An 11,518-nucleotide genomic window follows, 5' to 3' on the forward strand; every position below is an offset into this window, starting at 1 on the left:
CTTCCCCCACAAAATGTAAGATTAGTTTCCAAAAGTTAACATGCCTTTTGTTTTCCAGAGAGATGCTACTATTGTCACATTAACTTTTACTAATGCCACACCAATTCTCACATAAATCGCCAAAGAACTGCATAAAGTTGGTGTTGCGTTAGTAAAAGTTGGTGTGGCAATAGTAACTCTATCCTTTTAAATTAAGGTGAAATTTTGTTTGTTTTTTTTTTTTTTTCATGAGTTTTTTTTTTTTTTTAACTTAAATTATTAAATTAAAATTTGAATAAAATCAAGTTTTCACCATTAAATTTTTTTAAAAAAAAGGTACATTGACTTTTGGTCGAGGAAACCTAATCGTGCATTTTGCAAGGGATCAATAGAGGTTGTTACTAATTATCTGATTATTTACGAGTCATGACGAACTTACTCTGAAAAAAGCCACTCAAAATTCACTCGTAGATGCAGTATATGTACAGAATCATAGTTTTTTTTTTCTTCGTAGTATGGTTCCGTATAGGGGTGCACATGGTTCAGATTGATTCGGATATTGGCAAAATTGGAACCGAACCAAACATGATTGGTTCTACAAATTTGAAATCGAACCAATCCAATTACCCTATAGAACCGAACCAATCCAATACAATCTTGGTTCGGATCGGTTCTCGGTTCTCATACTTATTGAAGATAGATACCTTCTTCCTCAATCCAAGCATTCGATCTCCTCCAATCTTCAAACCTTAAAAACAAGTAGGACTTTTTTTAAACGTGGACTTTGGGATAATAAAAAAATTAAAAGGAAGAAGAAGAAATAAATAAAAAACCGAAATTTTTATTTTTTAAATAATTATATATAATTGGTTCGATTTTCGGATTGGTTCGATTCTATTATATCCTAATCCGGAATCGAACCAAATTAATCGGATTTTTTTCTTCGATCCATACCCGAACCGTGTGTGTGTTTAATCCGAACCAATCCAATCCAAAAGCTTCGGATTGGTTCGGATCTCGGACACATGCACCCTGACATGGCATGGGTTGGAATCATAATTTTTTTCTCACGAGATATACAATTGTACATCCCCATAAATATGTGTAATTTTGTATCTCGAGGAAAGAATCTATGGTTCTAGTACATGCCATGTTAGGGGGCATGTGTTGAGAGGGAAGTCAGAAAATCATTATTCTGATAATGTATGCATTTTGGACATCTTATTGCAATCTATTACATTGACCTCAAAATATTGAAATCTTCGAGATTAACAATTCATACTTTGATCTCACGATTCAAAAGTTGTTTTTCTGAGATGGGAAAAAATAGGTATTCATTTTTAAGGACACGTGGAAGTTTTACATTAATTGAAAATTAACATCCATTTCTGATGAATAGTTAGATAGTGAGGAAAAAAGCCTTACTAAGCCTCGTCAACCATAAAAAAGACCTTGAGATGCGTAAATAAAACCCCGAGATTTGTTAGGTTCTCGATGGCTTCTTGTACGAATATCGAGGTCTTTTTGACGGTGAATGAGGCTCAATATGGCCTTTTTTCCTCACTAAGCTAGTAAGGCTAGTCGAACGCAATGGCGAATCCATGCCAGGAGAGGTAATCAAACTCATATGGTCTTGTAGCATTTTAGGGGTTTTACAGAGGTTTTAGGGTTTGAGCTCGAAAATGGCAGCTTCGATTGCTCGAAGATCCCCAACATATTTGCGAAATCTATGGAGAACGACATCTTCACCTCCAACTTCGATTCGTTCGAATCTCACGTTTCAACATTCTCGATTCTCTCCTACACAGTAAATCTCTTCCCCTCCTTTCTTCGAATTACTTGTAACACTCACTTTTCTCTAATCTAAAGCTTCATAGATCGTTAATGGAGTTTTGTTTCATCTGTACGTTTTGATTTCTTAATAAATTTTGTTTTTTTTTAATACGTCCGAACGAAGATTGCGAAGAGAATCGTTGTTGTTGAACTCTCTTCTTCCATTTCACAGCGCGATTGCATCCGCTTGCCTTATTTCAAAGCTTCCTAACCAATTGAACAATTCTTCTGAAGGTGAAATTTTTATCCCTCTTTCATCTTTTATTTTTTCTTTGTTACGATATTTTTTTTGAAGATAACTGAATACAACATGAGATTAGATTGTAGAAAGAAAGAAAGAATAGAGCAAAGTGTGTAATGGCTATTGTAGGATTTTGAAGTCATTAAGTTGATTGAATACTTCTAACATGGTCAATTGGATGAAAAAGTGAAGGAAGGGATATGGAGCATGGTTTTAAAACTCGTTTTGACGTCTCATCTCGTCCATGAACCTGATCGAGTCGTTTCGGACGAGTTTTCTGATAGGTTTGAGTCGTCTTGTTCAACAATGAGACAAATGAACCATGGTTTTAAATCTTGTTCGATATGTTTGGCTTGTCTATCCATCTCGTTGGTGGATAATGAGACGTATTGGATGAGTTGTCTTGGTCTTGGACGAGATTTAAAACCATAATATGGAGTCCAAATGCTTGAAAAAGAATCCTTAGTGGGTATCCCCATTCTTAGTTAGTCGCCGTAGAGGGACGTAACTTCAAAACTATGGTCATGTAGGTCATTTTCCCATGTAATTTACAATTTTATATATTTGAATCGGTATGCACTTGAGGAAATGGCATTGAATATTGGAATGTTGCAATAGATGTGTAGCCGCGGCCAATAGTTGGATCAAGGTTTTGATTATGATGAATGGGCATGCACTAGAGGATATGGCCTTGAATATCAGTTGGAGAGCTTCTATTGCCACACCAACTTTTACTAACAGCACCCCAAGATGTGTGTTAATTCTTTGGTGATTTACATATGAATTGGGGTGCCATTAGCAAAAGTTGGTGTGGCAATAAAATCTTTTTATCTTTTGTCACACTGAATTTCTCACAACCCCTCCATTTCTCTGCGCCTGATCATTGAGCTGGTTTAACCCTTTTTCTTTGAAAGACGATCTTGAATGTCACTGTTCTAATGCTTTCATAGAATAAACGTGTCTACACTAGGGAGCTGGAATTTTTCCTATTCAAATGGATTTATTTTTTTGGATAAGTAAATTTGTATCAAACAATAGAAGCCGGTCTAATCAAATACAAGACAAAGACCACTAAAGCCCACCAAACCAAGACACACTTCTCAGAAGCCACTCAAAGAAAACTTCCTTAAACTCTTTGAAGATTTTACACCCACAACAGAACAACCCAAAGCAAAAAAAATTATGATCTATTGAAAGGATTGTTACTTAATTAAAAAAAATATCATGGTTCCTTTCTTTTCAAATCCCCTGTAGATTGTGAATGGAATCATGCTTACTACTCTGGGAAAAAAGAAAACAATGACAACCAGACTCAAACACCAAGCATAGGGAAAGGGTAAAAAACAAACAATACCATAAAGTAAACCGATATCTACAAACGAACCCGAAATTGAGAAGAATATGATTTACCGATTCCCCATCCTTCTTACAAAGAACACCAAGAATTATGTGCACAAGTTCCCCTATTTATGATCTGTTCCATGGTGAGAATTTTTCCCAAAGCTGTTGACCAAAAGAAGGAAATCTTGGAAGGATCGGAACCCAAACTGCCACATCTGTTTAGTATTTTATTTGCATTTTGATTATTCTGGTCATGTTCATTTCTTTATGCACATAACTCATCGGAATTCGAACCAGGGCTGGTGATTGGAGTTTGTTTATGTCATTTTGTTAACTTTTACGAAGATATTTGTATGCACTATCCATTCATGTAATTCATCACTGCTTTCTGCTTTAATTGTAATGGGTGTTCTTATTTGTAATGCACATTAGGTATATTAGTAGATTGGTTATAATAATATCAGAACATTGAGAGGGTCAGTTACTTATAAAAATATAACAGTGGGGTCAGGGGTAGATGATTATTATCAGCAGACTGGTCTACTTGTATGGCATTGTGTCTACCAAAGCCAACGTTTGAGATGCTCAAGATTGTATACTCTCGACAAGATCCAAGTTGGCCCTTGTCACTTTGGTAGTTCAGATGATATCTCCCCTCTGATGGGATCACCTCATTCTAACTTAGAGATGGACTGTGGTGTCAGAGGTGTCAGACTTGGATACAATGTGTCTAGCACATCGACCATGGGACCCAAGTACACTATTAAGTCTTAACAATTTAATTCCATATCATCGTCATCATAATCTTCATCAAGATCAAGGCTTTATGCCAAATACGTGGAGTCCGCTTCACAAATTCTATTCTCCTTTGAGTTCTATCTAAGTACATGTCCAGAATGGCTTATTTTTATGACGTTTTTCCTTGCCCAATCTTCCCAAAGGGATTCCTTCTTTGCAACAATATTGAGAACATGTTTCATAGCTATTCAGTCTCTTTAGCCTAGCTGATCTGAAATCGGCTTTGCAAGTCTAGGTGCCTTGAGAAAAAAAAGGTCCCTATGAATCTGAGAAAAGGTCATTATAAGTTTTTAAGATTACACTGATACAATGCTTGATGATGCCGAACTTTTTAGTTAAATCTTCCCAAACAAGAAAAAAAAAAACCCTTCAATTTTGAAATGTGGTTTTGAACATGATACGTGCTTTGTCATTTATCACTGGATTTATATCAAATGCTTGATTGCAAATTTGAAAAGTTGTCTTCGATGATATGTTTATATTTCTTCAATTGCGTTAGACTATTCAAAGTTGCATAAATTTAGATTAGGCTATCTTTCTCTTGAATTTCATGATCCACACCTTTTATTCGATACAATATTGTTGTTTAGGGATCTTTTGTGGTAAAACTTAACCAAATCATCACACTATAAATTAACTTGGTGACTTCATGTTTCAAATTACATTGATAGACCCAAACTGCTAGGTTCTTCCAACATTATGAACCCTATAACTTATGTAGGATTGGGCTTACACCCATAGTTAAGTTGGTTTGACACTGTCGTGGGTTAAAGTCCCAACTTACCCATTAAAAAAAAGTTCCATGTTTTCCTAGTGAAAAGAGTTGCTTTACTTGTTCAAATGTTCTATAGCTTCTGTGTCTCAGTAACCCAAAAAAACATGTATTAAGTGTTTGCACAGAAAACTGACTTCTTGTAACTTTTTTATTGGATGGCAGGTAGATTTGCTAACTATCTCAGTCCCATCTAGAAGTGAGTGGCTTCAGTGTTAATTTTCCTTCACCTTTGAAAGAGGTCAACCAAGGATGCATACTCCTCTCATTACTTTTTTAACGCTTCTTATTTTCCAAATCGTTAATTAATTCTGGATGATCAGTTATTTGATAAATTAAAATTTGTTTATTTCTTTGTTATTCAGAGGAAACCGCAATGAGTTTGTTTCTAACCATTTGTGGTTATCTTCAAAATTAGTCAATCTTACATGATTCCTTAAGTTCTCCAAGTTTGCTAGGCTAGTGGTTACGTTGTTGGATGTTTTCATTTTGGTTATGAATGAGAATACTTTTTCATGAAAGCAAGAACAAATCCATGCCTAAACTTCTTGATTCTGACTTATCTGATCATCATCAAAGCCTTATGCCAACTGGATTTGCTGAACGAATCTTGTTCCTCCATTCAAAAATCATTTTCCCAACTACTAATTAATTTATTATTACCATTTTTTCGTTCCCTCTCCATATGGACAGCACCCTCTTTAGGCCCTCGTAGTTCATGCAAATCCACAGAATGGCCCCAAGACAACTGTGACACCCACTTGGTTAAAAATAGCTAGTGTTCTCTGATGAATGTTTTGCAGCTCATTTTGTTTTGTATAATTTTTTATTTTGCTTGTTCCGACGACTTCTTGCCTTTGTTAGATTGCAGCATGTTTTACTCCTTAATGTGTATAAGTAGGATATTATTGCCTCCACGACTAGATTAAAAAGCTCCATTTTTCCTTAAAAGTCATAGATCTGTCATAGGCATATAGAAATTATTGTAGGTCAACTAACATAAAAAATGTTGGTGTCAGAAGGTGTAAAAACTCTTACTTGTTTGTGAGATTTGAAGGATATAGAATCTTGAGGTTGAAGGCAATGGTGAAAATTTTCCCCTAGAGGTAGAGAAGGTCGAAGATGGACAAATTTTTTTTGGGGAAAATAAAGGGCTTTTGGTGTGAAGCTGAAGAGGAGGGCATTCCAATTCATTGTTTTAAAATTCGTCCGAGGGCGAGTCAACTCAGTATCGCTCATGAATGAGATCCCCATTTTTCTAATTCTTCTTTCTAGTTCATAGATCTGAAAAAAAAGAAAAAAAGAAAAAAAGAAAAAAAGAAAAAAAGTGAGTCAAGTCGAGGGGTACATCATTAGTTTGGAAACCGGGGGTATCTTTAGTTTACTAAAATTTGGTGGTGTACCTCAAAATTACCCTTAATTTATGTGCACAACATGCTAAGTTGGATCAGTGAGAACTTGCTATGGAAGTTGTGCAAAGGTCAGGGAATTTAAAGGGTCATTTTCTTTGATAGATCTATATTAGTTTACAAAGAGAGAATATTTTGACTCTATTATTTTATATGTTCTTATATTTATTAACCAACTTTATTGGGTTCTTCCCCTTTTTTAAACGAAGAAGATAACTTTGAAATCCAAAGATATCACATGGATTACTAAAATAGACTTGTCTTGTTAATTTAAAAGAAGAAAAAAAAAAGAGTTTTGGGGCTCTCCTTCTTGTTAGTGTTTGGTTAAGCATATCTTTCATAATCAATTATTGAAAATCAGTTTGTTTTTCTTGTTTGAACTAATCCTGTAATGATTGGTTATGGTTTGGATCTGATCCTATACCTTATTGGATTTGCTCATTATCAGATTGGATCCTTAATGGATCTCAACAAATGGGTCCAAATTCGACCGATAATATGCTTTGCTACTTGGGTGCTGATTGGATTAAAGACATCCCAAACATTGGGGTTGATCGAACAAATCTTGTTCCTCCATTTCACTTTCTTCAAAGTCGATTACTATGATTATTATTGTTGTGGTGGTCATCGTCGTCGGGTCTTGATCTGGTTGACCCCGACTTGATGTACAAAATATAAATAGACTTAGGGTTTATTTGTTACGGATTTTTTGGCTTTTTGTTGAAAAAGCCAAAAAAAGTTGGAGAAGCATATTTGTTCATAACAGTTTTCTACTTCACTAACTTCTATGGGAAGCCAAAAACTGTGTTTTTGAGAAGCCTTGCTAGGGTTGCTTTCGCGTATTAGCCACCATGAGATGCCACCACCGAAGGACATATGGGGATGAAATGAAGATTTCACCACTCAATTCTTTTATTTTTCCTCGTTGATTTAACAACAAAATCAATTCGATCTCTCTGTCTACTACTTCTTCGTCAGCTTGTGTAACAAATAAGATTCTCCTGGACATAGCTTCTCAAACTCTGAACTTTAGCTTCTCCTAGACACAAAATCCTCAAGTAGAAGTTGGAGTCCATAACAAAGTTATCGGATTGGGACATACCGGATTTTGAGTCTGATCCGATCCATTGACAGCCCTAATGAAGTGTATAAATTTTTTAATGAAGGCCACATTTGCAAGAAAGATGCTTATCTGGTCTGTTGGGTTGGTAGGATCTTCTAAAGTTATATAAAGCCAAAGGAGAAGAATTTTCTTAAGTGGGTATCCATTTCTTTTAATTGTTTTATTCCCGTTATTGGTTTCTAGGTTGTAATTAAGCAAGATTGCAAAATTGGGGTACAGATAATGGGATGGAAGGGTCGGTAAAATTTTGTAGAAAAATTATTTTCTCCAAAAAGTGCAATTTTCAGATGTATGGTTTTTGTATTTTTATGGAAAAATAATAATTTGATATAAATAAATAGAAAATCCTGGAAACCGGACTCCGAAGATAATAATTTTCTTGCCAAGGCCAAAAATTTCCAATGTTAATCTCTCCTCAAAACTGAAAACCAACTTGCTTTTTGACATTTCCCTTAGTACAACCAAATACGACAAACATTTTCGAACAATTTGTTTTTCTAAAGATAATTTTTTCTAAGAAAATATTTTTGCAACAATCATACAAACCTAGATCATCTAAATCTTAATAATATGACATAATGGGTCAAGATGATTGATGTTAGGGTCAACATAGCTTTTCTCCACTTGTTCTTTGATAAGATATGATATTGTCTCCTACATTTTCAGGGTAATTGATCTTTTTGGCCATTATTGAGGGACATGAACAAGGACAAGACCTTATGGGGTCCTTGTAAGGTATAGGGATACCACCACATTTATACCCTAAAGAAGCAATAATGCCCTCTTGAAGATGGACTCACACTTTCCATATTTTAAGTACAGATTCTCTCCATTCTTCATTCAACCCATTTCCCATCTCTTTCATCACATCTCTATATGTAAATCTCACAAAAAGAATACAAACATTGTGCCTACATGTTCTAAATCATAAGGCCATTACTTTGAGTTTCCCTTTTTTAGCCTTCTTTTTAACTTTATTGAAGTGGAAAGCTGGCTTGTTTTGTAACCTTTATTCCCAAACATTAGAATACTTCTTGGTTTACTTTTAGGGTTTGAGCTGGGGATTTGGGTGGGTGAGAGGAACCCCATGACCTCAAACTTGTAAGCTTCATGAGGTTAATATATTATTGAATTTAATGTTCCTTTCTCCCATATGATTGCTTATCTTTAAGGGTGTAAGAAAGATTTGAATAGTTTAAAATAATAAATAAACAATTATATGGTGTAAAAGAATGGAATTTGTATCAATCTTAAGTGTTATTTACAAGAACCCTAATAGGGTTTTTATAGAAATTCCAGCTATGAACATGATCTGATAGTAATATTAAATTAATGTTATCCTAGTCTAATCTTCATAAAAATGATTTCCCGTACCAATATACACCCTATTACAATGCATCATAACCTAATACTCTATCACCATCTCGAGAGATTTTGGTGATCAACGATGTTTGCGTGTTAAACTTAGATGAGAGTAATTAATGGGTTTTCGTGTACCAGTCTATACGTTATTACAATGCATTGCAACCTAATACTCTATTACATGGAATGTGGATATAGAAGAAAATTTGTATCTCACATTATTACTTCATTTATGATCATAGGGTGTGTTGGATTGGAGTTGGTGGCCATCGACGATGGTTTAAGTTTCCTCGATTTGGTAATTCATATAGAGTTACTATACCCAATAAACTAATCAAAAGTCTTCTAAAAAAAATCCTAATTGTATTTTAAATATTGGTTGAATAAGATTAGGTCCCACTTCAATTTATGCCCATTTCTTTATTTATTTATTTAATATCCCAGATGAACTGGCCTGGCAACAGAAATTAAAGAAAGAAACTTAGAAGGAATTGCTTCAATCTTCTCTCTTCTTTATATTTCATTGTAAATGAAGCTTTTCTTTTTTAAAGCTAAAGGAATCATATTTCATACAGTTGGGTTGGTCAGCCCCTTCTTTCATCTTTCATTTATCACTCCTAGGTTTTTGTCAAAAGAAAATGTTAAATTGAGAGTGAAAGACAGTTTATATAGGAAAAAAAAAAACAAAAAACGAAAAACTAAGAAAACCCATCTTGTCTAGCATTCATTTCTCTTCATTTTTCTAGGAAAGTAAGGCAAAAGAGAGACCCATATCTCCAATCTTCAGATCTTTGGTTTCTCCCATTTAATTTCTTCTCCACAATGAGAGATATAGCTTCTTGTTTGAGTGATTATGCCGTAAAGGTATCCGATTCTTCTTGTTCAAGCTCTTTGAATCAGACTTGCCGACCTCCAAACCTCATCCCTTCAATCCAAAATGCTGTAATTTGTCTCTACAAAGCCAATCTTTCCACCCAAAAACAGCTCATGATCACAGTCACTTGGTGCAAGAACCTCATGGGTCAAGGCCTTAGCATCAACATTGGTGACAACCTTGAACGTTCGAATCCCATCGTAGTTAGCATGGATTATCGGCTATTCAGGAAGAAGAAAGGTCACCGAACGTTCGAATGCTCAAATTCAAAGATTGGAGTCTTTTGGGATCTCTCTATGGCTAATTATAATACTGGACCGGAACCCATAGATGGATTTTACGTTGCGGTCATGGTTGATTTGGAATTAGGCCTACTTCTCGGCGACATGGGAGAAGAATTGATCACCAAGAAGTTCAAGAAATTTAGCTCAATTTCAAACTTCAAACTAGTTTCTAGAAGAGAGCATTTCTATGGCAATACAATTTACTCCACCAAGACTCAATTTTGTGATATGGGAACGGTACACGACATCTTGATCAGATGCACCGGAGAATATGAAGGCTTGAAGGGTCCGATATTATCGATTTGTATCGATAAGAAGAAGATGATACAAGTAAAGAGATTGCAATGGAATTTCCGAGGGAATCGAACAATTTTCATTGATGGATTATTGGTTGATTTGATGTGGGATTGCCATGATTGGTTCTTTAATCCGGGATATGGGTACGCTGTGTTCATGTTTAGGACAAGGAGTGGATTGGATAGTAGGTTGTGGTTGGAGGAGGAAGTACAAAAGGAGAAAGAGAGAGATGGGTTTTCTTTGTTGATCTATGCCTGTAAGAGAGCCCATTAAGAAACTAATTCCTTTTTGTTTTTGGTGTTGTACCTCTCCCTCCCATTGAATCTCCTAATTTTTTTTTTCTTTTGTGAGTGTGTGTGTGTGTGTGGTGGGGGTGGGGGAAGGGAATTGGATAATTATTCTTTTAATTATATGAAAATAATAATATTGGAGGGTGAATGTGATTTTAAGTTGTGATTACAAACCACCCCCCCCCCCCCCCCCCCCCCCCCCAAGATCCTCATTTGGGTTTTTATTTTTTTTTGTTTGGGAATAACATTGGGCATAGGTACCAAAGTCTCAAACTTATTGAAAAATTCACGATTAAATCATGACTTTTTCTTTTCTTGATTTAATTATGACTTATTTTTAATAATATGTGACTTTTACAAACTTCACGATTAATCATGAATAATGCAAAAAATAATGAAGATGCAAATGAGAATGACATAGATTTGATGTTTTGAATCTATTAAGAAATCCTAATTCAAACTCATAATTTTCATCTTTTTATTATTATTATTTATTTATATATATTTTTTTGAATAGTATTAACCTTGCATATGTTATGGATTTGTGGTTACTTGTTTGTAGATGCATAAATGATATTAATATGGGAATTGGTGATTTATCATTCTAGTTTAATATAGAGCTTAATGATATAATACACGAACACCTACTAGTAGGAACAGTTGCATAGCCCTAACCTAACACGAGTTTTTCCCAACTTTTTCTTCAATATTTTTCGATTTTATCGAATTTTACCCTTGCCGACTTATTCCCGAACCCTAAGTTGGTGACTATGATATTGGGTACTCTTAAATAAGAGGATATTTCCTTAAATAGTGTTATTGAATGATGTGAAGAAGAAGATCATCAATAAGTAACAAAACACCAAAAAGGAAAAAAAAGGATTCCCAAATGAACTTTAGGGGATTTTGAAAGAT

The 11,518-nt window shown here is 34.8% G+C and overlaps 2 protein-coding genes across 2 annotated transcripts; both read left to right on the forward strand.

Moving 5' to 3' along the window:
- The first annotated feature begins 1,565 nt into the window (after positions 1 to 1,565).
- Positions 1,566 to 5,379, forward strand: LOC147384902 (PPR containing protein). The gene is made up of 3 exons (XM_086426699.1): positions 1,566 to 1,786; positions 1,937 to 2,046; positions 5,130 to 5,379. Exons 1-3 carry the CDS (start codon positions 1,662 to 1,664, stop codon positions 5,159 to 5,161), a joined length of 267 nt encoding a protein of 88 aa, XP_086282825.1. The 5' UTR covers positions 1,566 to 1,661; the 3' UTR covers positions 5,162 to 5,379.
- A 4,167-nt stretch (positions 5,380 to 9,546) lies between these two features.
- Positions 9,547 to 10,637, forward strand: LOC147384903 (DUF868 family protein (DUF868)). Its single transcript, XM_086426698.1, has one exon. The coding sequence runs from the start codon at positions 9,681 to 9,683 to the stop codon at positions 10,584 to 10,586; it is 906 nt and encodes a 301-aa protein (XP_086282824.1). The 5' UTR covers positions 9,547 to 9,680; the 3' UTR covers positions 10,587 to 10,637.
- The last annotated feature ends 881 nt before the right edge of the window (positions 10,638 to 11,518 follow it).

Source organism: Akebia trifoliata, chromosome 15 (assembly GCF_017979445.1).
Source record: "Akebia trifoliata isolate Shusen 1 chromosome 15, ASM1797944v1, whole genome shotgun sequence".
Lineage (NCBI taxonomy): Eukaryota > Viridiplantae > Streptophyta > Magnoliopsida > Ranunculales > Lardizabalaceae > Akebia > Akebia trifoliata.

Bases quoted from the DNA above. Each gene is read 5' to 3' on its own strand.
- LOC147384903 (XM_086426698.1), top strand. From the start codon at position 9,681: ATGAGAGATATAGCTTCTTGTTTGAGTGATTATGCCGTAAAGGTATCC.
- LOC147384902 (XM_086426699.1), top strand. From the start codon at position 1,662: ATGGCAGCTTCGATTGCTCGAAGATCCCCAACATATTTGCGAAATCTA. The intron at 1,787-1,936 runs GTAAATCTCTTC...GTCCGAACGAAG, and splicing joins TCTCGATTCTCTCCTACACA to ATTGCGAAGAGAATCGTTGT. The intron at 2,047-5,129 runs GTGAAATTTTTA...ATTGGATGGCAG, and splicing joins ATTGAACAATTCTTCTGAAG to GTAGATTTGCTAACTATCTC.